Source organism: Vanacampus margaritifer, chromosome 13 (assembly GCF_051991255.1).
Source record: "Vanacampus margaritifer isolate UIUO_Vmar chromosome 13, RoL_Vmar_1.0, whole genome shotgun sequence".
NCBI classification, from domain to species: domain Eukaryota; kingdom Metazoa; phylum Chordata; class Actinopteri; order Syngnathiformes; family Syngnathidae; genus Vanacampus; species Vanacampus margaritifer.
Window position 1 is genome coordinate 11,887,105 of NC_135444.1, and position 25,709 is coordinate 11,912,813.

Consider the following 25,709-nt stretch of genomic DNA (forward strand, 5'->3'; position numbering starts at 1 on the left):
TTCAATTAAATATTCACTTAATCTGTTCCAATACTTTTGCTCACTTGTAAAGTAGGCAGTTTCAAACAAAAGTTGCACTGTCCCGTGGAATAAAATATGTATTTCTGAACTTTTGTCTCATATTCATCTTTGATCTGAAACCCAAATTCCTTCCGTATTCAACATAAACAAAGGAATTGACCTTGCGGTTATTACCAATACTTTTGGAGGGGACTGTAGCTAAAGACAAATTGCAAATTGGAGCGAACTCAATTTTGAAATGTGTAATATGAATTGTGCCACATATATCTAATATGATGGGTAGTGAGATTTCATAAACATCAAAACCACAATCTTTATCTGTCATTATGTCATATTATTACAAGCAGGTAGAGAAAGTCGCTGATTGATTGGCTGCCGTCTTGGAGTGGGCGTGGCTTGAAGAGAGCGGCTGCTTTTTTGCAGGGGAGCCTCCAGTCTGTGCAAAAGTGCCGCTGAGCAGCAGCAGGAGAGAAGGAGGAGGCGGAGGAGGAGGATGAGGAGAAGAGGACAGCATCACAAAGTTTGAGGCTGCCGTTGAGGAACCTCGCGTGGCATCAGGTTCGTGCAACATTTGTGTTCTCTTTCAAAAGCTTGCTTCGAATAATGCTAAACAGTTGGAATTTCCCCAGATTGACATCATCGTGACTGCAGTTTTATCAGACTGATTGATGACGTTTAAAGAAAAGTTGCATTTTCTATCAATTCGGTGTTTTCTCCTATGACGCACTAATGTGTTGCGCAACAGGGTTAGTAGTATTAAAGTAATGTAGAAAACTTACAATATTGGCTCATTTACATTGGTACATAGGCTACTAACTTAACAGTTTACAAGTTTAGCCTTACTTGAATTTATTTGCAGCCCTGTTGCCACATCGTGCACCAGCATGCCATGGAATTGCTTGTGTGGAATTCTTATTTAGCCAGGAGCAAGCCACCTTGAGGTTATTGAATTGCTACACCAGATAGACTTTATTATTTCGCAGGAAGATGGCTCATTAGGTTTGCACATGTACCTCATCTGTCACCCATTTGCATCAATCTTCAATTCAAAACTGTCACTCAGAAAAGTAAATCTCATTTTCTCCTCATGATGTAATATCAGTCTTGAAAATGGATGCCGGGCAGAAGATCCAAAAGATGTCGCGTTACATCACAGATTTGTTGTGATGGGAAATAAGTGACATGGAAATCTGGACCTAACGTGAATAATTGCTGAATAATCGTCCTCTTGGTAATAGTAATTAGTGTTGGTTACATGATTTTAACAATGTCAGGTTTTCTTTCTGGTACTTTGGAGTGCTCAGATGAATAACATGTCAGATTAGTATCCATTTCCTGTATTTCTCTTACTTTTGTATGACTCGTTAAATGTAATCAAAGTCTCCTATGTGGCCCAGTGTTGGTACAGTAACTGCATGTTATGCATTGGTTACACTTTTGAGGAAAGCTCAACTAAATGACGATTACAAAACTGAGTGCGCAGACTCATGCATCTATGTTAAGCGCACTTGCTCAAATTTTGACAGTCAGACAGATATTCATTAAAATAAATAAATTATTATGTAGTTCTGTACTGAAGCAACTGAGGTATGTGTGTATTTATTTCCTTTTTACATATGCAGTCTGTTCTGAAAGTCACTTTGCATTTTTATTACTATTGACAGACATGTTTCAATATACTGGAGAATGACTACAGTATTTACCGCCTATAATCTATATTGAAACATGCCTTTGCTTTAGCATCTGTATTTTTACAGATGTTTAACGAAAATTGTAAGTGACTTTGCAAACACCCTGTAAATGTGATCAGTTATTTATGATTCTGAATAGTACATGAATTAATTAAGTAGATTTAAAATCCGACACTTAAAACAAACTTAAATTTGTTAAAAGAGACTTAACAATTTGCAAAACACAACACTTGTTTTTAAGTGTGTTTCAAACTTGTTCTCAATCAGTTTGCCAAATGAGAGGCACAGCCTTCACCCCCCAGTTGACATTGACATTTTACGCTAAAATTTAAAAAAATAAAACAAGAGAATTGAATACACCAGCATGTTCAACTAAACCATATGACTTTTGTTAACGCAAGTACGCTAGCTTAATGCTAACATATAATGGGAAACGTCATTGACAGGGTAACATGATTTAGCATTTAGCGATATAAACACCTGATATTTGAACACACGTGGAGTATTAGCCTCAGTTGGATTTGAGGACCTTCTTTGCCTCTTCTTCTTGCTTTGTCAAAAAACTAACAAAAAAAAACAAAAAACAAAAAATAAAATAAATAAATAAATAAAAATTTCGTTAACGAAATAAAATAAAAACAAAAATGCTTTTAGAAAAACGAAAACTAACTAAAACTACATTATATGTTTACAGAACTAACTAAAACTAACTATAATTATAACAAAAATGTTCTTTGTTTTAGTCTTTGGTAATTAATTTAATGCATGAACCTTTGGGGATGATTTTAAATGTGATTTTAAGTGTATTTATTTCACAATAAACAAAGAATAAGGACATTTGAAAGTGTCACACAGAAGTGATGTCATCTAGGAGCAGCCAATAGAAAAGCACCTTTATATGACGTCGCTCCGAGGCGACAACGAAATGCAACGCTAGGTAAGAAATTAGTTACTTTTCTCATTTTACCATGGTGTTTATTAAATATTGAAAAAATATTAAAAACCCTGCCACAATTTGGCTTTAACCCCAGGTGCTAGCTAGCTAGCTAGTTCCCTGGCTAGCTCCCATGGTGCTTGTTTACCTGCTAGGGAGCTAGTTAGCTTGCTAGCTTGGCAGGGTTTTTACTTTCTCAACCTGGATTTAACACCTCTGTGCAATAGTAATACACATTTAAAAAAAAAAAAAACCTTTAAAAAAAAAACTAAGCATTTTTAAAAATAACTAAAACTAATAAAAACTTACAGAACCACCCTGAAAACTAATTAAAACTTAAATTAAAAAACAAAACTTAAAACAAAATAAAAACGAACTCAAATGAAAATTCCAAAACTATAATAACCCTGGTGCTGCCTAGCATGTTGTGGCAAAATGTGGTACTACACTGAAGGCAAGTAACTAAATTAAGGACTTGTCTGTGGTGCTTCTCAATTATTTTTTGTTACGCCACACCAGGAATGGAAAAAAAATATTTTACAGTGCCCCGCCCCTATGAAAATAGTTGGAGTAAATTGAGACAATGAAAGCGCCACTGCCGCCTACTGCAGTGGATGTATAATTACACTTTAGTCTAATGCGGCAAAAAAAAAACGGTTCCTGAGGTCACATGTATTTCTTTTCATGTATGGAAAATGAGTCCTGGTCCGAGCCTATAGGCAGCCTACATACTGTAGTCAGTGTCTACGTTGCCTCCATGTGCACTCTCAGCTTACAATTGGTGATAAATAGACCACAACAGCCGCGGTAATGCTGATCTCCAGGAAGCCCTCGCCAGCGTCCTGCCGTAATGACCTGTAACTGGAGCAGAGTGGCAGAAGAAAATGAAAACCCTGGTGGGTTTGCCCCATAAAGCCCTCCTGAGGTTTACCAGGACGTCACAAAAAGCACATCAGTGAATCAGCACACACACTGTGCCACGGCCTGTCTGTCTTATTAGCTGCCATATATGCTGTCATTTATTCCTCATCGCCCACCACGGCGCTGTCTTTTACGACACTGTCAGGCTTCTCTTAAAGACACCAAATTGTCTTTCCCTCCTTGTTTTGACAGCCGTAATTTAAATGCTATAATACGCTTTGGTTGGAAAATGACTTTTTCAAGTGGCTATGTGGGGGAAAATGACCTGTATGTCTATATATTTTTTGATATTGCAGTTTATTGCCCCTGAAATAATAGCAATGTCACAGTGTGTGTGATTCAATTTGGCTGTATGTAATGTGGCTCCGTAGCACGCAAGGTCATAAACAACCCATTTGGTGTCATTTAAAGACACCCCCCCGCCACATTGCCAGGCACCCACCCTTCATGCTTAGCTCCTAGGGAGTCTATTAACTGGAAATCCTGAATAAAAAAATAAAATAAAATAGTGAGGACATGTGTCAATGAAAAGTGTTGATGGTCTGCAAAGAAAGTGTACAGATAATCTTTCCCTTTTTTTTTCTTTTTTTTTTGCAGCCCAGATGTGTTTGGCCCCATCTGGTGCGCGAGCCTTTCCGACCCACCGCCCCCATTCTGCGCTCCGCCGTAAGCTCAATAATGTAATCAGCTGCAGAGACGGCCTTCACTTCAGCAAGGTGATGTGCCCGTGTCTTTATTGTGTCTTTTCTTGTGCCTTTAAGCGCTACTTACCAGTCCAACTGCTGGCTTTCTTTGTAAGGGCGGTCAGCGGGGGTCTTGCTGAGCTTTAGGGTTCGAATTAGCATTTTCATTTCATCATAGGCTGGCCTTACATTGCTAGCATAAGTACCACATTTGTGCCTATAGTCCGATGTTTCCCAACATTTATCGAGCCAAGTGTTTTTGGGAAGTTTTGTTTTGATTAGATTCACTTTTGTTTGTCATGTTGTCCCTTTTTCCCTCAAGCAAAAAAAAAAAGAAAAAGACCTTCCGTATAACACGACAACACAAATGTAAACAGTAATGACAAAAACAATACTAATTTTAGATTGTTTATAGGTAGTTTTGCAAGCAAACTCAGCGTTATTCTGTCGGTTGTGGAGAAATCGATGACCTAATTTAATGGTCCATTTGCCTCTAATGTACCATATATAAACCATTTTTAACACGCTATGCTTTTACTGTCGTTTTGATTTACTGGAGGTGTTTGTTTTTAATTTACCGCATTAGACAATGACAGGCCCGTAGAACCTTGAACCATATTGCGTCAATCCAGGCTTGGGGAACCTCACAACGGTAATCTTTGCATATTTGCCACAAAGATGATCATGTGAGAAAAAGAGTCAAAATTAGCAAAAATAAATGCAGAAAAAAATGCGGGTCTGAAGGGGCTACCATAATCAATCACAACAGTAAAACATTATTTATTTCCCTGTAATGATCAAACTTTCAAAATTCAACTGCCATATTCAGATATATAAATGAGTGCCGGAATTTCTATTTTCATTTGAAAATTAATGTTAATTCCTTTTCTGAATAAGACATTTAGAAAAAAATTGTCTGCTTTCAACTTTGTGGGAACATTATGGTGAAGACTTGCTTTTCTTTTAGCAAAGGAGTGTCAAACTCCTTTTAATTTTTTGGCTACTTTCACCCAAATTTGATTGTAAGGGGGGCGGACTAGTATGTCTCTGCTCTAATAAGCTACAAATAATAATAGGTAAAAAATAATTCCTGTTTTTTGTAAATTCTGAAAATATTCTCATAAATTGTCTTACTGCAGTGTAATGTGAGTGCAATTTTTTTTTTTTTACACCAAATCCTGACTAACAGCCACATTTCAGAATGTAAATGCACAAAATTAGCACTAACAGTTATTTTTAGCAAAAAAACAAAACAGAAGTTTGTGTTCCATCTTCACGGGCCAGATTGGACCCCTGACAGATCGCTTCTAGCCCACAGGCCGTATGTTTGGCTCACCTGTTCAAGCATAACGTTACCCCACTTTGCAAAAGATTGTTATAAATGAGTTTGGTGTGAAGAACTTGACGGACCTGACCTCTAACCTATCAAATACTCTTAAGATGAATGCAACAGTGATTTTGAAAAAGATCATTTGCACGATGTGACATTGACCGGATAAATGGTTTCACTTCCTGCCCAATCATCTGCATCCTCGTCTGCCACAAAAACTTTCTGGCTTCTTTCCTGCTGACTCTCTTGCCCTGCCAGCTTGATTCTTCTTGAGTGTTGTGTTGTGTGGGTAGAGCATGTAATATATATGGGCTCGGTCGTGGGCCGGAATGACGGCTTGGCACCGTCTCCGTTCTGTCCCGGGGGATTTGACAGACCGGCTGCCTGATGGAAGGGAATTGCTGTTTTCAGACTTTTAAGAGTGCTGACATCTCCATATTGCACCGCTTCTCATCTTCTTTGAGTCTTAGTCTTCTTTTGCACTCCTCCCTTGCTTGTTCTCTCCATTCGACCTCCAGATGTATCTGATTGATGCCGCGCGACCTCCCGAGCTCCCCAGGTAACTGCGGTATGAAGGAGCGAATCACAGCCATTAGCATTCTCCTTAACGCCTTTTCTCCTTCCTCTTATCCGCTTCCATATCCGTCCATTTTGACCTCTCTCCACTTATGCCTTCACTTAATTCAACTTTTATCTGTCAGTACAGTATTGTGTTTTTCCTCCCAAGACCTCCAATTACTGAAGAAAATAGTTTCCGAAAAAGGTGTGATAAATATAGTTTTTAAACCGAATGTTTGTGTGCGCACAAAAAGTAAAAAACAACATTATTATTTTTTTTTTTTTTTACATTAATTGTGTGGTCTGAAAATATACAGAAAAAAATATTTACCGTGCAAACATGATGCCTCTCTACTAGTTGTGGACCTGTGGACCTCATCGTATGAATATTTCATGTGTCGGATTTGTGAATTAAATATAGGATGTAGGTGGGGGTGATTGGGTTGACGTTTATTAACTCTGACTGGAGAGTGGGGGGTGGGGTGGGGGGCTCAGAGGGTGATAAGGGCAATTTTATAAAGGCAAGCAAGTGACAACACTGCAGAGTGTTGAGAGGGACTGATGGAACTGATGGTCAGATATGACGCACATGATTGAGGTGTGCTGCGACTGCTGGTGGACAAGAGCGATAGCGTGGGCGTGCGTGTGTGTGCTGTAGATTTCTCAGTACATTTGTGTGTCTTGAAATCACACTCACATTGCTCCATGAAAAAAAAAACGTTTCCATTGTTTTGATTGTCTCTCTTAGAAATGTATTGTACAAAGTATAATTACATCATGCAAAACTACTGTAGTAAACATATTGTTAAACTAAACAGTTGCAAATTTCGGGAGAAGTTGTTTGTGAAGGCTGAATGAAAAAAAAAAACATTACAGCATGTGTGTATGATGTGAATTGGAATGAATACTAGTGAAAATGTTGAATTTTTGTCAATGGGAATATTTTGGCATGTTGAAAATGGTTCCCAATGGGATTTTACGCTGGCTCCCAGTCAGCTGTAGAATAGATTTCAAAATTCTGCTACTGGTCTATAAATCACGGAATGGTTTGTGTCCTGAATATATTCAAGAAATGCTGATTGAATGCAAACCAGGCAGTGCTTTGAGATCTACAGACTTGGGCCAACTCGTGGAGCCCAGAGTTTGAAGTAAACATGGTAAAGCTGTATTTAGCTGCTATGCTGCACACAAATGGAATACGCTGCCAACAGAAGTGAAGTCAGAGTTGTAAAGGCTTTTAAATCCAGGTTGAAAACTTTGCTTTTTTCACAAACCTTTGATTAAGGTCTTTTAAACGTATTATTATTATTATTATTATTATTATTATTATTATTATTATTATTATTATTATTATTATTATTATTATTATTATTATTATTATTATTATTATTAATAATAATAATTATTATTTTAAACTTCCTTATGCTAAATGTTTTAAAAGTTTGCTCTCTAAAGTTTTAACATTATGTTATTTTAGTAAATTTTGTAACCTACTTTTGTTTTCTCTTTTTTGCTCTGTTAACTACCGTGTTTGTCGATGCTTATAGGTAGGTGTTGTTTTTCCTTGTGTAAAGCACATTGAGTTGCCTTGTGTATGAAATGTGCTATACAAATTAACTTTCCTTGCCTTTAATTGGCTGAATGATTTAAATTTTCAAATGTAAATTATGTGAAACTGTTTCGTTGAATGTCTAATTGCAAATTAATTGGGATTTTTTTTTTTTGTAGTTATCTGAAAATTAAAAATGTTGAATTCTTGGCTTGTGCAAAATTTTTGCAAGTTAAAAATCGGTCCCATCGTGAATTGAATTAGCTGAATTATTTAAATTTCAAATGATGTAAAACTCTTGTTGAGCATCTCATTGAGAATGAATGTAAAAAAAAATGTGTGTGTGGTGAAAATGTGGAATTTTTGGGATGTGCGAAATGTTTGCATGTTGAAAATTGTTCCTAAGGTGAATTGAATGAGCTGAATAATTTAAATTTCAAATTAAAATGATGTAAACATGTAATGTTAAATGCACCTTTGGGAATAAACGATTAACAACTTTTGGGGAAAATCGGGCCTCATTTGGAATGAATGATGAATTTTGCACACAAAAAAACCTGTGAATATTTGAAATGAGAAAAATACTGACCCCTTTGTGGGAATATTTAGAATGTGTTGAAATTGGAACGATACGAATCGGATAAAGTATGTGGAAGGAGATGCATTTAAAAAAAAAAAAAGTGTGAGGAATAAAACAAATAAGGAATAGCATAATGAGTTCAGCCTTCACCACCTCACTCTCCAAATTATTATTATGTTTCTAAAAGGCATGATATCTAATACAGTTGAGGTGTTGCAGGTGTATCTAATATGTCTTATCCCATGATTATTGACCGGTGACCGGCTCAAACCGTATCTAAAGAGCTCAGATTTAAGCTGACACACACTGTGGTGCTCCATGCTGTCAGGGACAGTGACACAAACAACCAGAGGAGATGACACAACGGGCCTTAGGCGACGTCTGGAAATCTGATCCCGCTTGACGTCTTTGGAGAAAGTCGCGCACACACCGGGCACTGACTTCTCCACCCAGCTGCTGTATTTAAATCGGCCTTATTTAAGTACAGTACGTCAGAAATGTACAAAACGGAATCTTGAGAACTGCGAATGCGTAAGTGGAAGTAACCTTGAAAAGCCTTAAAATTGCTGATAGAGGAAATAGACTTCATGTTCTTTTGAGCTGTGGCTAAAATGATAGATGGTAGGGCAGGTTCCCAGATGGAATTGCTTGCTGTTGTTGAGAATCACAAAGAGCTTGTCCGTTTCTCCTTGCTCCTTCATCTGTGTACACTTCCATTTGTCTTGCCCTCAATATCCCTCGCTCATTTGTCTGCTTTGCCACAATGTCAAGTTTTTTCTGTGAGCTGATTGGAACGCTTTCCAACAGCAGTGGAGCACTTTTTCTCTTTTCCAGTCACTATTTATCACCCTAATGGGGGCAAATTGTTGGGGTAGTACATATGTTTTTGGCATAACCCCATATAAGGCGCGCATCGATATAGAGTGGAACCCATAAGCGCAAACACAACTGGTTGTGTTGTGCGATGTTGGTTGGCTTCTAATTTGTTCAGATTTCACATTTTTCACATTGGAAATAGTTTTGCTTACTGCTGTGAACGAAAAGCAAGTCACACAGAGTTAATCCTTTGTTGTTAGTCCCTCCAAATAAGCTGTTATCTTGTATGACATCACGCACGAGGTTTGGGGCTACCTCAGATATTTCCTAGAAATCGTGGATCAATTCAGAATGATATGACCTCAGAAAAAAGGTAACTTTCCCGCAAAATGTAAAAAAAAAAAAAACTTTTTTTATTGTTACCATTATTTTTCTTCACCGGTTGGCCAGAAAAAAATCACATGGATATACTGCTTGATTAGGTTTTGGTTCCTTTCCCAAATGGATTTACTCCGAGCCGGCTAAAAAAATGAAGGATATCAACAAAAACATCATTAGATTTAAAAAACAAAATTATTTTAAATAAATACAAATAATCAAATCTGTGATTTTTTTTTCCAGTGCAAGGGGCTGTAGTGCATAAAAATGACCATTCAAGGACGGCACAAAACTGCGGAACAACAAACTAACATTAAATTAAATCGCATTTTGTGCCGAGAAAAATCAATCTACTCAAACTTTTAATATTATTGAGGTTCAATGTTTGCCCTGCATGTCATTCCAAATATGAATATGCATATATATATATATATATATACACACACACACACAGTCTATGCCTTTTTTACGTTAAATTTTTAATATTATAGCCATTTAGTAGTGGATGGTGATATTACAACTACAGTAGAACATCACTATTCACGGAGGAAAAGTGAGAATTTGCATCAAATTAACGGCCATTAAAATGCATTGGAATTTAAATAAATAAATAAATTAATTAATTATTGGATTCCCAATGTATTATTCAAAAAACACTGAATAGCATTGAAAATATATTTTTGCACAGAACCCACCCCCACTCAATAAATCAGAAAAAAAAAGAAAATAAATCATGAATAAATAAATAAAATAATTAATAAATGAGCCACTTAAAGAGTCACTCATCTAAATATGAGCAACACAATGTTTCAGGCCTTTAGTGCATTTTTGGTATCCAGTGAATTTTTGGGTTTGTCAAGGGCAATATGGATGTCATGAAAACTGCAACTGCAAGAAAACCAACGTGAAATGAGGATGTTTTGAAGTTTGCTGATGCTAACTCTAGCATTGCGGTCTGAGGAGTACACCTCGCTTTCATGTTTTGCTTGTAACTCAAGACAAAACGTCGACGTGACACAAAAGGAGCAATTCTTGAATTTGCAATTGCTTGAACGAGTGGCACGCGAAGGGTTAATCCAAAGTGCGCTGCTTTTCCTGAGGTAACATTTCGTTTTAAAAGGTCAGCAGTCTTGAGTGCTCCTCATTTGCATGCACACTGGCTGAAAGAACATTTCGCTCGCCCTCCGCGTGTCTGTTTGTCTTTCTGCGGGCACCTCGCACACAAATGCCCTCCTTCTGCTGCTTGTCCAAGCGCGACCTACGGCTGCGAGGAGAGAGAGACAATAGAGTATTTAATTGTCAAACTTTATCATCCTTATTGTAGCTCGCGCCTGTCTGCCGGCGAATTACGACGCGTGAGGAGACGTCTGGTGGTGAGCTAAGAGTGCAAAGAGAAATGACTCCACAGACACTTTGTCTCGCTCAGTGGCTAAAAATACCTCCAAGACTTCTTCAGTCTGAATACTTGCAGCTTCATTTATAGACTTTGGACTCCTCCCCCACTATTTTTGCATCTTTTGTGCTCAAGGTGACCTACTTGCCAACATGTTCATTAGCAGCACTCTACAGGTGGCAGGTCCCTTAGGTGATGAATGAACTCATGGACTCATGAATAGTCACATCAAGTCAATATCAATGACACATTTCTGACAAGCAGTTCACTTCACTTGGGATACAGTTGTGACTGCAGTATGGACAGTGGCAGTGTGTTTAATATTTAATACGATTTAATTAGATTCGGTTGGCGAGTACTATATGTTTATAGCTGCTGGTCAGTGTGTTTGTGTTTGTTTGTTGTGCATATTTTATTTCCAGGTCCATACTGTGCTTCGTAAGGAAATTGTCAATTTTTTTGCGTTTTGCTTTTTTATTAATATTAATATCAAATGTAAATCATATGAAAAAAATCACTGAATGAGCTGAAATTGCACCCAATTGTGCAAAACATGTTGAAGTTTAAAATGACACCGCGCACCGTATTGTCATTATTATATGTGAGAAACAAATTTTTATGGTACACATGAGTAAAAGTGTCCAAATTTTGGCCCATCGACTCCCATTTTAAATAATATTTTTTCATGTATTTTGATGCAATGTACACCTGATGTATTATACTGCATTTCCCGCGATTACCCAATTGATCCCTTCGCTGGGGCATCAACTAAACATAGAAAAAATATTTTTGACTTTAGAGTCATAACAGCCATAGTACACCACACAGCACTAGAGAGATAATTCTCTTTGTGTTTTTTTCCCCCCGTTTTTTAATGCTTTCTATGTTCCCATTCTTATACCAAAACAAGAAAGCATGGTTGGGATTAGAGAACTCAGGCCTGTGAGCGTGTGTGGACGCAATAACAGTGACGTGCACACATGTATGAGTGTGTGATGAGTTTATGTGAATATTCAAATTTGAATGTTTTTTATATCCTGTATATACAGATGATAGTTAGTTGTGGTCTTAGGACACGATTGCTTTTATTGTCCATAGAGGACATCAAAAATAAATAAATAAATAAATGGATAGGTCTGATGCCACAGAACTTTTTGAGTGGTTGCAAGTTAAAAAAAAAAAAATCAAAAATGACTTAGATATCACACTTCTAATAGTGAGCCAAATTTTGGCTCATTTTACTTATGTGTCGTAAAAAAAAAAAAAATAAAATAAAAAGATGTTACAAGGGTTTTTAAAGGAGTACTGATTGGGCCTTGTTTGTTTTTACTTACTTACCAATACATTAAATTCTGATTCCAAGGTCATCCAAACCAACAGGTCACTTCCAAGGTGCCTTTGAAAAGGTACACAACTTTCAACTGCTTGGGCTGCTCACGCATGCAGCTTTAATGGTTTCTCAATGCTTCTACAATTTCATTAATGTCAGAACAATGTCTTTGGTCGGGTTATAAATAACAAATCAAGGTTGGCAGCAAGTGAGCCAGTTGGTAGCTCGGTTTTGTTGCACGAGCGTGTGTGTGTGTGTGTGTGTGCGTGCCAGATGGGGCCTTGCTTGGAGGGACAGCATGAGAAACAGGGAGACCCAAAAAGCACCAAAACAGCACATTTCTGGGGGCAGTTGTTGTATGTGAAATGTGACCGCAAGCGCTCGATTTTAATCTTTGTGCATTCATGGCAGTGGTGCCCTTGTCCTCTTTCCTCAGATAAGACCGATTTTTCAGACTTGGAAAAAGCATGGAAGTTTCAAATCACCCAACATTTTTGTTTCGATTATGCATTCTTTCTCCCCATTGAGGTTTTAGCCTCAACTTCCTCTTTACTATCATTAGATGAGAATTTCAGTCATTGTTCATGCAGTGGCCATTTCCTATTTTAGCATTGTCATCAATGTATTCGAATGGAATCCAATTAAAAAGGATTGAAACAGGCTTTCCTGCCTCATTTCCTGCATTGTAACAGATTTTTTTTCACACACACTTATTGTAGCATTGTGTATTAGTTCTTCTTGCGTGATATTGGATTAATTCCTGTCGTCTAAATGAAAAATCACTCGGTTTGAAAGCAACTCAAGCTGTAGTGATGCTAGGCTGTTTTTGTTCACTTGTGTGTGGGTGTGTGCGTGTGTGCGTGGGAGTGTATTTGTGTGAGTGTACAGAGGAAAGTATGACTCCTCGGTCACCTGAGGGGTAACATTGTCTTCGGGTCTGATGACTTATGTCGACGTTAGCCTGGAAGATATGTGTGTGTGTGGACGTGTGGGTGTGTGTGCAAGTGCGTACAGTATGTTCATGTGTAAAAGAAGGTGGCCATTTAAGAGCTTTTTCATGAAGACTGATGAGCATCTAGCGTACTGTGAGAACTAATGTCAAACAAGTCAAGTGGAACGTGTGTGTGTGTGTGTGGGGGGGGAGGTGTTGGGAGCTAGATTTAACGAAGAGGAAAATAAGCTGAGCTAAGTATGTCCTCCCTTCCTGCGATACGTTCGAATGATACATGCACACATGCCATGCTTGTTATTGTATGATTTCATCATTTCCACACAATTAAAAAGTAAAAACGTTTATTTCCTTTCTTCCTGCCTTTTCATCGGGTGATTCCTACTTCTGTGGGTGTATAAGTGCCTCCCGGCTGCGGTTATTTGACACAGATTTAAGACGAGACACGCTAACTACCTTGCTAGTTAGCAACCCAGCTAAACGACGTGCCTATCTGGCAGCCATGTTGGGTGGGTGACTTTCCCATCAAAGGCAAGGCAAGGATATTGAAACAAAGTCCTAACTTGCCCATTTCTCAACCGATATTCATAAAGTTGACTTTTTAGTCAATACTAAAACATGTGCTATCAATACAAACCATATGGGGGGGGGGGGGGGGTAGAGGAAGCCCCGATTGTTTTACTGTTGTGCTGACCACACAGCCACAATATTATCCAATACTTCTCTGATGGAGATGTACCTAATTTAATGACTTCCAGACGAGATGCCAAGTGGCACATTTAGGGATTCAGTGTCTTGCTCAAGGGCATTTCAGCACTTGATAAAGTGACAACCTTCTGTTTACAACATTTCCCATCAGAATAATAGTGTCCTTGAAAGAATTTCCAAGGTTGTCTGACCTATTTTTGGCTTTTTGTTTCTCAGCTAGCCACAGATAGGAAACATTCTCGTGTGTGCTGCTAATCAATCACCATAGCAACGTGTGTCCTGCCGATCCATCACCTCCTCTATTCATCTTCATAAATTCATTGTTCATCATCCACAAAGACGTGTGGGTGTCACGTGTCTTCAGTGATTTGAAACCCGGTCGTTCACAGGAGATGAGTGATTTTGGATTATTGATGAGGCTCCACTTTGTTGCCCCTCCTGTCACCTTTTGGATGAATGCGGTGCCCATTGAGTGTCCGTGTAAGCGTGCACTGATAAATGAGGGTTGATGTAATCCCATCCCAGAGACCATAATCACTATTCATTACAGCTAATGTGGCCATCATCAGCTTCATTACAAGGTGTGTGTGCACAGATGGCTAACATCACTGTCACTTATTACTTTTTAAGGGTACTAATGATAGCAATATGGTGGAAGGATGACATGAACAAGGTGTGACTTAATGTCGTCCATATGCTGTTCATTAGAAGCAAATGAACGTCTGTTAATTTGGGGATGTCATAACGTATCATCACTGCATGGATAGCAAAGTTGGCCCCGCTCCACCATGCCCATTGAAGCTTCTTGTCGGAACTCTCCAAGCTTATGATCCCCATGAACAGTGGTGGTCCAATGTACTTATGGTTTAATTTGGGTAGACGTAACAGGGTCAAATAGGCAATCGCCCGAGGCGGCAAAATTTCTGCTGCTCCCCCAAATGTTAATATATATATACAGTATATATGAAAACAACGTTTCTTTGATTAAAACCAATTATTATTGTTTTAGTCTTAATGCATCCGCTTATAAGCACATCCAGTGCGCTCCTGCCTTCTCATGACCTACTCCATCTTCTTACTGCACAATATTTACTATACATTATTGATTTATTGATGTAATTGGTCTCATTTCCTTTACAGGATGAATAATGTATTATTATATACTGTCTATCTATCTATCTATCTATCTGTCTATCTAGCTAGCTAGCTAGCTAACTATGTATCTATGTATATGTATATGTAACTATGTATCAGCTAGCTAGCACAAATCCAACACTATGCTAGCTAGCTATTTAGCCTTGACTTGTCTGTCTGACTGTCTGACTGTCTGTCTGTCTGTCTGTCTGTCTGTCTGTCTATCTATCTATCTATCTATCTATCTATCTATCTATCTATCTATCTATCTATCTATCTATCTATCACATCATGTGTAGAATTGATTCGGGAAGAACAAAACAAACTTTATGGCGCAGCGATGAAAATCAAGTGGGGTTATCTCAGTGGAAGGGAAAAGAGAAGACGTTGAGAGGAAAACAAACATAATAGTCGCAAGAGTGGGCAACGGTTTCACAGTCGGAAAAAAAGCAGTAAAGATGAAGAGTGACACTTTTCATCATAATGACGAGAGCACTAAAGCAGTTGAAATGCTAAACAATGTCAACTTTTGATTAATGTTCTTCCCCAAAACGGATTTTAAGGATTTTACCGAGCTCAAGAAAAAGGATAATTTTCTTAATGTTGTGTCTGCACAACACACATTGGATGGCGTGACGTTCTCAAAAATATTCACTGGAAAACCATTGAAGCATCCCTTTTGTTTGTCGTGACGAATTTTCTAACGAGAATTTCTCCAACTTTTGTTTCAGGTGTCAAGCTGCTGTAACTCATCGACTGCTGACGTCATGTCTGCCGAGGACGTCACCTTGAGCAGATACTAAGACTCAACTATTTGGACTCGTCTTTTATGAATGAAGTTCACACATTGGACAGACTCACACTCGCTATTTTCTACCCCTTGCTCTCTCTTGCGTCACCATTAGTGTTTTGTTTTTTTTCCCGAGGGAAAAGGTGAGAAGAACTTCTCCGGACACTTGACGCCTCTGACCCACTTATCACTCGTTCTCTTGCTAGGCAGTGGGAGGACTTTTTGCAATGTACTGTTTGCTATTTTTGAAAAGATTTGTCCACTGAGCAAGACGGTAGAAAACCTTATCAGTATTGGCGACCTGCCGTCCATACACTGCTACTGTTTCTTAATTAGCACCGTATCAGTTCCCAGAACATTGACCTTGGCTTGTTGTGACTTCCTGTCTTCTCTGATTATTAGCCTAAAAATATTGCCGTCTCAGGGCGGTCACCTCATAAATAGTCTGTGTGCCTCGTTGTCACATCAGATTAGGAACACATTGTGACTTGGACTCGCCTGCATTAGCCTGAAATAGCTCAAGTCAAAACTTCAAAATTGATTTACAAACTCCCGCAATCCGTCGCTCATGAACACCTTCCCTTCCTTCTCCTCACCTCCCCCCAATACACCAACCATCCAGTCGGTGTGCAAACCCTGCCTCCGGGCCCCGTGGAGGATGAGCGATGGGCCCACCCTGGACTACGAGTTGCTGCTGTCCCCGACCGGCTCTCCCCTGCCCGGCGGCGCCGGTGGCGGCGGCAGCAGCGGCCCCCCGCTGGCTTTGGTCGGCGTGGACGCCGAGCAGCGCACGGCTTTGGCCTTCGTGGGCCTCCTCATGCTCTTCCTGGTCTTCCTGCTGGTCAGGTGCTTCAGGATCCTGCTGGACCCCTACAGTCGCATGCCCGCATCATCCTGGACTGACCACAAGGAGGGGCTGGAAAGGGGTCAGTTTGATTACGCGTTGGTGTAGGAGGGGTTTGAAATGAAAATGTGGACAATGGATCACATTGTGAAGACACTCAAGGAGTTTTTTTTGTACAGTGCAAACAGTCCTGGTTTTGGATGACGTGTGTTAGTGTAAATATGAGGCGTTCCATAACTGCACTCATACAAACCAGCAGGACCACAAAAAGCCAAAATGATGAAGCTGCCTTAATCTGACCTGTTGTACGAGCTTGACAGCACACAGCACAGCGTCACGTGAGCTGCATAGAAATACCTGAATCAATTTTCTTCATCTTCACACACGTTGATTTGAGGCAGGGTTTTTCAACAGACAGTGAGAGAATATAAAACGGCTCAAATGGAACAATAGTCTTGAAGAATTTCGATTAAAAACGTGGGAAAACGCGTAGGATGTCATTGTGGGGTCCGACAACAAAACTAGCGTGTGATACTGGGTTAAGTTTTCAAATAATATATATATAAAATAATACCAAGTAGATTCAATTGCTGAAATTGCTGACATCATAAAACATTAGGGCTCGGTATCGATTCTAATGTCCTCAATCGATTCAAATTCAATTTTTCTTTCAATTTGATTCACTTCAATTCAATCCAATATCGATTATTTAAAGAAAATTTACTTTCGACGGCGTATTAGGGCCACATATCATTTCTTTTTTTTAGAGGGCGGGGGCAATATTCGGAGAAAAAAACTCGCAAATTCGCGACGTTATAAAATGGCAGATTTGCGAGAAAAAAAACTTACGAGAAATACTAGCTATAGCCTAGCTATAGTCTAATCATGTGAGGATTCGTTGGCGGTTAATGGAACACGGTTTATAAAATGAAAAGGCAGGATGGAGACGGATTCATTCTTAATTTAAATTTTACTCGTCGTACACGGCAGCTAGAGCAGCAACACTTCCTGATTCCCTATCAGCTGACTAAACACTAACCAATCAGAAGCTAGCATACTTTAGGTAAAAGTGAATGAAGGAGAGCAGCAGATTCGACACATCAACTTAGATACTTGTACAATAAAAATACCAAAATGTATGAACGTGTAAGTAATAACTTTGTAAACATAAATGTACAAGTAAATATAATTTTTACTAAATTAACTCAAATGCTTGATCCTCGGGGTGTGGACCTTCGCAAAGCGAGGCGTCTTGCGAATGCTTAACATCTATTGGTTAAAGCCATTACAATCTCCTTATTTGAAAACCCGCCCGAAAAGTATTGGCACAAACATTTGAGTAGTGCGCTATGTGTGTCTCTCATAAGTTTCAGATTTTTTTTCTCGCAAATTTGCTACTTTATAAACTCAAAAATTTGCTACTCAATAAAGTTTTTTCTCTTGTAACTTTATAAAGTCGCAAATTTGTGATTTTTTATTTATTTTTTTAAATATTGCCCCCACCCTCTAAAAAATATATATTTATACGTGGCCCTAATACGCCGTCGTAGTAACTGGTCAAATGATTTAGCTAATGAAAGTAACACATATTTTAATTGCTTAAGTGTTAGACAAACATTGACATCAGCAATGATGAGATGAACATCGTTTCATAATCTAATTCAATAACTGTAAATATAAATAAAAGATATTCTGAATTGTCTCAAAGTGCACAATAAGTCAGGTCGTTCATAAATTTAAGAAATACTTTTAAATTCATGTGAACGGTACATTTCAATAAAACAGTAAGATCCCCCCCCCCCCCAAAAAAATCATCCTTTAATATTTTATTTTCTAAAGAATTTTTGGGGAAAACAGATATATAAAATAATCGATTCATGGGTTTACGAATCGATATCGGGCTTGAAAAGGAAAATCGACTCGATATCGATTATCCAATTTTTCAAAACCCAGCCCCATAAAACATACTGAATGTTGTCACGATTGGGTATTTGGATGTAACATTTTAAGATGCCCAAATTACTTTTTAGTTAAGTAAATTCAAAGAAGGAACGAAACACCAGCAACACCAAACCGGTTTATACCGGGTTGCTTATAAAAATTCATATATATAACTTTGAAAGCTGATGATCTGCGATTTACATGTCGACAGCTGACATCAGAGCGCGCGGCTAACACACAGGCAGGCAAAGCTGGCGGGTTTACACTTAAGCAGAAGGCCCTTTAATGAATCACGGCGGTTCCAAAGCATCCATTAGTTATGTGCTCATCAAGGATTGCACATGCTAACATTTTTTTTTTGTGCTGATTGCATTTGTAGACGTTGATCCTTGCGCAGCACTTCAACTTCAGATGCTTTCGAAGCCACGGCAGGTAGTTTGTGTCTCTTTCGATTCTTATCAGTGTTGCGTGTTTGTGTCTATAACTTGAGAAGCCATATTGATCCAATATATACATATTTAAATATATTCATACACATAATCTCTTACTATTGCAAGTGCAGTTTTTGTTCTTGGTTTCATTTGCCTGACAATTGCGGTGATGAAGCAAAAGCAACCTTTGGGTAAAATATTGCTTTATTTTTCTAATCTTGACTCAAGTTTGTGAGTCTCCTTTTTGCTATCTTCCCGTCCTTCCTGATTATGTCAAAGTGCACTGTGGATTTTGAAAGTAGTGACTCAGCCGTGTCTTTGAGGGAGGCAAAGCTGATTGCTTTTCTTTGTCTTTCTGTTTTGTAATGACATCTTTTTCAAACTTTTTTGCTTTGGTTTTGATACACTGGGTATGTTTAGTTAAAAATAAAAAAATATATACATTTCCTCTTCAATTGTCTATGTGCGTTTATTTATAGAATCATTTTAAACTGCCAGGAAACCACACTTAAAAATATAACCCACAATACTTTATTGCAAATTGTCACTGGACAAAAGTTTACAATATAATGTGAATCATTCAGATCTTATCGACTGCCAATGACAGAGTGTCTTTGGTTTTTTTGTCTTTGCACATAAATGAGGATCAGAATATTACAAACAAATGTGATTTATTTATCGCTCTTCAACTAATAAATGTGCTGTGTACAGATGATTGTCACTTTAGAGTTCTCTTCAAGCCAAGTTGTTGCTTTTCTGGCTAATATAGCACATCATAGTTCAGTGCAAAGTGGTTGATGATGCTGATGGCACTTTTCAAGTTTGGCACTGAAATGTCAAAAACAGACAAACGAAGGAAGAAAAAAAAAATAAGAGACACGAGGACACTATAAAGATACAAAGCGTTACAAAGATTTCCAGGTTAGAAATAGACAAAATGGTTATGTGTGATAAACATGTGCGGCACCCTTGAATCATTTAGCACCATTATGAGCCGAGCCGAGCCGAGCCGAGGTGGTCAAGTTTGCACTGACGCTTCTAGCATTGGATACTGTGGACAGTGTAAGTGTTGATCATTTGCATTTATAGGCCTTCAATCTATTGTTTACTTTGGCTGTCTTGACATAAAAAAACACACACACACACAAAAACTACATTTTACTTAATATACAATTTCAAGAAGCATGTATGATAATATTGTTTTTTTTTTCAGCACTGAGACAATACAAAGTACAAACAAACACAACAATAATAAAGCCTGGCACAAAAATTAATAACAAATGTCACTTTTGCAATCCAGATTCAAGACCGCGTTCTTTGTACAGCAGACAAGATTACCTATAGCACCTTTTTTTTTTTCCTCTTTGAGAGGAAAAAAATATGAGAAATGAAGAATATGATATGACAGATGTTTTTTTTTGTGCATGTATTTGGTGCTTATTAAGATCACACTTCTGGTCAGGTGACTGTTGCCTCCTAGCTTAAGAATCAATGCATCTTATTCAAACAAAAGTAACCTGATTTAGCTTGTTTGGAAAAGCTGCTCACTGTAAAAGTTCCCTGCTCGTGACGATAGCACCATCTTTGGTTTGCGTGTCAGCATCGCATGGGGTGAACTCGCACTGAGGTCACCTAACGCATGCAAACAAACGTTAATTCCACATCTGATCAACCTGAAATGTAGCTGTTGCAGTCCTCTCACACAAAAAGGCCACGAAAGAGTGAGATGTGATTTTTTTTTTTTTCCCCCAGAGAGGTGCCTTGTTGCTTTTCAGACGTGGTTGGATGAAATTTCAAATGCATCCAGAAAGACAGTTAAGGCAGCTCTCAGCACTTTTTTTTTAAACTCATAATTCTACGGAGCGTATTGCATTCACTAAAAAAAAAAAAAAAAAAACACTTCTGTTTTTCTGACAAATTTTTTGGGGAAGCTTTGTTTTTTTTTTGAGTAATTTTTTAAATGTTCTGTTTCTGTTAAAAACGGGGGAAATTATATAAAAAAAAAATACTCAGGAAAACAGAAACACCAGCTTTGTTTTTCAAAGTATTTTTGATTTTTTTTACCTCTGAACTCCAAGTGACTTGTTGCAGACTCACTAATAGCGGAAGCGGACACTTTCATGCATACCCCCAACGTACCTTCTGGCTCAGTTAAGGTAAGAAATATATCATAATTAGTAACACTTACAGTATTATTGTTTTAGTGTAAGGTATTCAGAAAAACATTAAAAAAATAATTCTGAAAAACAGGAAAAAATCTTATTTTATAAAACAGGGGGAAAAATATTCAGAAAAACAGGGAATATATATATATTTTTTAAAAACAGGGGGGGAAATACTCAGGGAAAAAAAACTGATTTTTTAAAAAAAAAAATACTTAAAAAAAACAAAGCTCCCCCCAAAAAATTGTCAGAAAAACGTTTTTTTTTTCTCAAGTGAATGCAATACACTTCCATATATAATTCTCTATGTTGTGCTTTGAAGAAAGAAAATTAAAAAATGTGACTTGCCTGCCTACAAAAGTGCTTCATGGACTTGTGTGCCATTATGTCTTTTACAAGCACACCTCAATAAATTGGAAAATTGTCGTAAAGTTAACTTATTTCGGTAGTTCAATTCAAAATATTAAATGATTTTGATTCATATTCTTATTTCTTGAGACGTATGATTTGAACTACAGAAATAAATAAAGTTTCAATAATATTCAACTTTATTGAGAGGCGCCTGTATTAGGGGGCTCTACGCACCTCGCTGTGATCTGCTCCACAGGAGTGCTCGTTGTGGAAGAGAAGGATGAACACAAGTATAATCATGACAAAAAACAAAAGGAAAATGTAAATCACACAAAACATGAACAGTAACAAAGTGGTGGTGGTGGAGTCGGGCTGATTGCCTTAGTCTATCATCGCCCCCGGTGAACCCTCTGCAGGATACAAGGGCGGGTTAAAACTCAAAAGGTTCAGGCTTTGAAGGGGGTCAGTCCAGGGGCGCCTTCAGTGCAGGTGGATGTGAAGCTTAATACGCAGAGCGCCCCCTATCTCCCCTTGTAGGTAGTCCTTGTCGTGCTGCTCTTCCAGCTGGCTTCGTTTTCGGGGCCCGAAGAGGGGCAGGCTGGCGATGTCGAGCCGGTAGGAGCCGGCGGGAGGCGGCCTCTTGCCCAGCCTCAGCACGCTCTTGCCGTCGCGGCGCTCCAGCAGGCGGAAGTGTTCGTCGGCGTTGCCGTGCGTGATGACGTAGCGCACGTGGCGCTCCAGCGGCTGCAGGGCGGGCAGCAGCTCCAGGAGGGGCTCTTTGTTGAGGAGTGAGGCCAGAGAAAGGTTCATGGGGATGGAGGATTGCGTGTCCACGCTGGCCAGACTCACTGGCTCCTGGAATGGATCACAAATTCAATTTGGGTGACTGATTGATATTTCTCCCCTCAGTTTTCATTGAAAATACATGCAATTTTTTATGATATCTCCCCCCAATATATTACAATGGGTGTCAATTACATTTTACCCAATGATTATATAGAGGACCAAAACTGCCAAAATAAAAAACAAATAAATGACTAAAACTACTACTAAAACTACAACCCAAAACGCCCCCTCATTTGAATAACATTTATTGATTGACATTTAATTATATTTTTATATTTAGTTTTGTATTTATTTAGACATTTATTTTTATATTCATTTTTATTTTTTTAATCTCATTTTTTATTTTTGTTATTTTTACATTTAGCCTAACCCTAACCCTAACCCTTTATATTTCTTTTTTGTATTTCATTTTTGAATTATATTTTTTTTATATCCGTCTTTATTTTCACTTTTATTAATTAATTTATTTTTAGTTTTGGTCCTCCATATGATTATGGATGGGATTTGGTAAAAATTTAGCAATTCTGATTTCATTATCGATATTGCTTATCAGTTCCTCTTGTTTCCTTCTCCTGTGCTGTGTCAGCCAAATTATAGTTTCTTTAAGCAGCCTCACCAGCGGCAGAGCCCCAGTCAGGGTGCTGTTGGTTCGTTTTTTTGGTTGCTTCTTTCCACCAAGAGGTTTAATTGCCATAATTGTTAGGTAAGCAAACAAATAATTCCCAGGAATTGAATTACTGGGACACAGTTCTTAATAAGAACCAAATTTCGATTCACAGCCCCACCAATGATGAAGACTACTTTAGAAGAAGTGACTCCGAATCCAAGTATATCTTGGTATAGTCTCTGTACAACTATTTATAAAGTGCATTTGCCTTACACTCTTGAAAAAACATAAATAATCCAATCCAAAACACAAAAAGTCATAGTTTTAGTTTGGGTCAGTGATAGTCACTCACATTCTGCTATGTGGCTACATCCTAGCGTCTACCGTTTATAAACATTCTGAATTAGTCAATAGTCTCACTAAATAACTAACTTACGTGATCCAGTTCATTTTCATTTGTGTTGCGTTTATGTCGTCCGTTCTTTCCTCCTCCGTTGATCTTACACTCGTAGCAGGCCTCGGGAGACAGACTGTCGTCCTCATCGCCTTCGCCCAATTGGCTTGGGAAGCCTGAGCCTGATATACAGTGACTGCATGGAGACACGGACAACACGGTCAAAACATACTATAAATAAATAAACATTTATATACATAATATTATATATATATATATATATATATATATATATATATATATATATATATATATATATATATATATATATAAAATAAAATAAAATGTTCAACTAATTAATCACACATTTTTCTGTAATTAACTAATTTGCTGCCAAAAACGAAGAAATATGTTCTATTTTAAATGTGTGTCCCAAAGACGTATTTATACGTTTTTTTAAATGCTAGAGCATATTAATGCAGCCTCTGAACTGAAGAGAATGCTTGAAGCAATGGTAGTTATTACAAAACCGGCCAGCAGGTGGCAACAGAGTATAAGAGCTCAACCAGGCCATGTTGCAACAGACTCTTTCCCCCACTGTTTTAAACACATTTGTGAATAAATAATGATAAAGCTTAGCTATATTATAATGCTAGTTGCTGCAAAACGGAAAAAGATACAACTTTCCTTTGGTAGGTTCCATGTTTTTATAGCAATAGAGCACAATATTCTGTGGGCCTTGAAAAATCAGTCAAAAGTTAATTGCCTGACAGCACTAATATACTGTATATTAGTTATTGCAGAACAGATTTTTGCTTTCAACATTGGAGTTTTGCAATATAGCTTACCCTTGTCCAGCCCTGTAGAATCCTCCAGGACAGCCGCACAGATACCCTCCGTCCGTGTTGGAGCAGCCATACATGCACGGGTTGCCTCCCATGGAGCACTCGTTAACGTCCTGGCAGCCGCCAGCGGACGTCTCAAAGTCGAAGCCGGACGGGCACACGCACTTGTAGCTGCCCAGCGTATTGTAGCAGGAAGCCGAGCCGCACATTGAGCCCGACTGGCACTCGTTTTCATCTGACAGAATATGAATGGAAACGATAATTCAACCAAAGCAGAAAATCATGCCCAATAATGAGATGTGAGTGCGACTCACCGACACACTGGTTCCACTGGTAGTGCTGCACGTAGCCTTGAGGACAGCCGCAGCGGAAACCTCCCATCATGTTCTGACAGCCATGTTGACAGCGGTGGTTACTACTGCATTCGTCCACATCTGACAAACGCAAGCGTGTTTTGGTGTTTGGACATTTGAAACATCAAAACATGTTATCCCACTTGGGTCACATCCCACCGACATCTTGTTACTTACCCTCACACTCCAGACCGGTGCCATCCAAAGAGAAGCCTTTCGAGCACTCACAATTGAAGCTACCAGGAGTGTTGACACAAGCAGCCTGAGAACCGCACGCGCTGTTTTGACCCATGCACTCGTTGTTGTCTGAAACATCACAATAGAGGGTTAACTATTGAATTCAAGGATGATTTCCAGTAAGTGGACACAATCTTTACACTCACCAATGCAGGCCGTTTGATGCTGAGTAAAGCCAGAAGGACATTTGCAAGTGAAGCCTCCAATGGTGTTGACGCAAAGGAATTGGCAGTTGTGTTGCTTGGTGGAACACTCGTCCAGATCTTAGCAGGAGAGAACAAACAATGCATTCAAACATTGAGCACAGACCGCTGCTAAACTATTGTCACCTGCAGAATCTGCATGGGAAAGGCTACAGGAGGCATTTATTAGAATGTGACATTTTTCATTAAAATTGGGCCTTATGCTAGTTTTACAGGAATAGTTATAACATTACTTAAAAAAAAAAGTTAATGAAGTATGATTAAGGGATGAAATTGCATTATTATTATTATTATTATTATTTAAAAAAAACTATTATTTATTAGAAAAAGGTAGAAAAATATATTAGAAAAATATTATGGAACTAAAGTTGTAATATTACTAGAAAAAGTGATTTTTTTAGTGACAATAAAGTCATGTTATTACACGACTAAAGTTTTATTAATTGAAAATGGGAATAAGGTTATATTGCTGCAGAACTAATGTTGTAATATAACAAAACCAAAAAAGTATTTTCTGACTGTTATGGGACAAAAATTTTAATATTAATTTGGAGGGGGGGGGAATCATACAGAGAGTTAAGTCACACTAACATAATGAAGAAAAAAAACAATTTGAGAATAAAGTTTCTTTTTTTTCCCTTTTCTTTATATTTTTTAGTTATTATTATTATTATTTTCAATTGTTTTTATTTTATTAAAAAAAAAAATTACAAACCCACCCCAAAAATTC

General features: G+C 38.2%; 2 protein-coding genes across 3 annotated transcripts in view; one reads left to right on the top strand and one right to left on the bottom strand.

Moving 5' to 3' along the window:
- Window positions 1-465: 465 nt before the first annotated feature.
- Window positions 466-19,464, top strand: LOC144062704 (cortexin-1-like). 2 transcript variants are annotated; one of them, XM_077584347.1, is made up of 3 exons: window positions 466-579; window positions 4,165-4,283; window positions 15,707-19,464. In XM_077584347.1, exon 3 carries the CDS (start codon window positions 16,334-16,336, stop codon window positions 16,715-16,717), a length of 384 nt encoding a protein of 127 aa, XP_077440473.1. In that variant the 5' UTR covers window positions 466-579; window positions 4,165-4,283; window positions 15,707-16,333; the 3' UTR covers window positions 16,718-19,464. The 2 variants fall into 2 exon arrangements, with proteins under 2 accessions (XP_077440473.1, XP_077440475.1); XM_077584349.1 differs by lacking the exon at window positions 4,165-4,283 and having other exon boundaries at window positions 468-579.
- A 14-nt stretch (window positions 19,465-19,478) lies between these two features.
- Window positions 19,479-25,709, bottom strand: part of fbn3 (fibrillin 3) — a 71,805-nt gene continuing 65,574 nt past the window's right edge. The window contains exons 60-65 of the mRNA XM_077584346.1: window positions 24,923-25,039; window positions 24,717-24,845; window positions 24,501-24,620; window positions 24,190-24,421; window positions 23,384-23,537; window positions 19,479-22,349 (exon numbers count right to left, since the gene is read on the bottom strand). Coding sequence (XP_077440472.1) covers window positions 21,975-22,349; window positions 23,384-23,537; window positions 24,190-24,421; window positions 24,501-24,620; window positions 24,717-24,845; window positions 24,923-25,039 — 1,127 coding nt within the window. The 3' untranslated portion in view covers window positions 19,479-21,974. The remainder of the gene's footprint in view (window positions 22,350-23,383; window positions 23,538-24,189; window positions 24,422-24,500; window positions 24,621-24,716; window positions 24,846-24,922; window positions 25,040-25,709) is intronic.

Coding starts and splice junctions, on each gene's coding strand:
- LOC144062704 (XM_077584347.1), top strand. CDS start 16,334: ATGAACACCTTCCCTTCCTTCTCCTCACCTCCCCCCAATACACCAACC.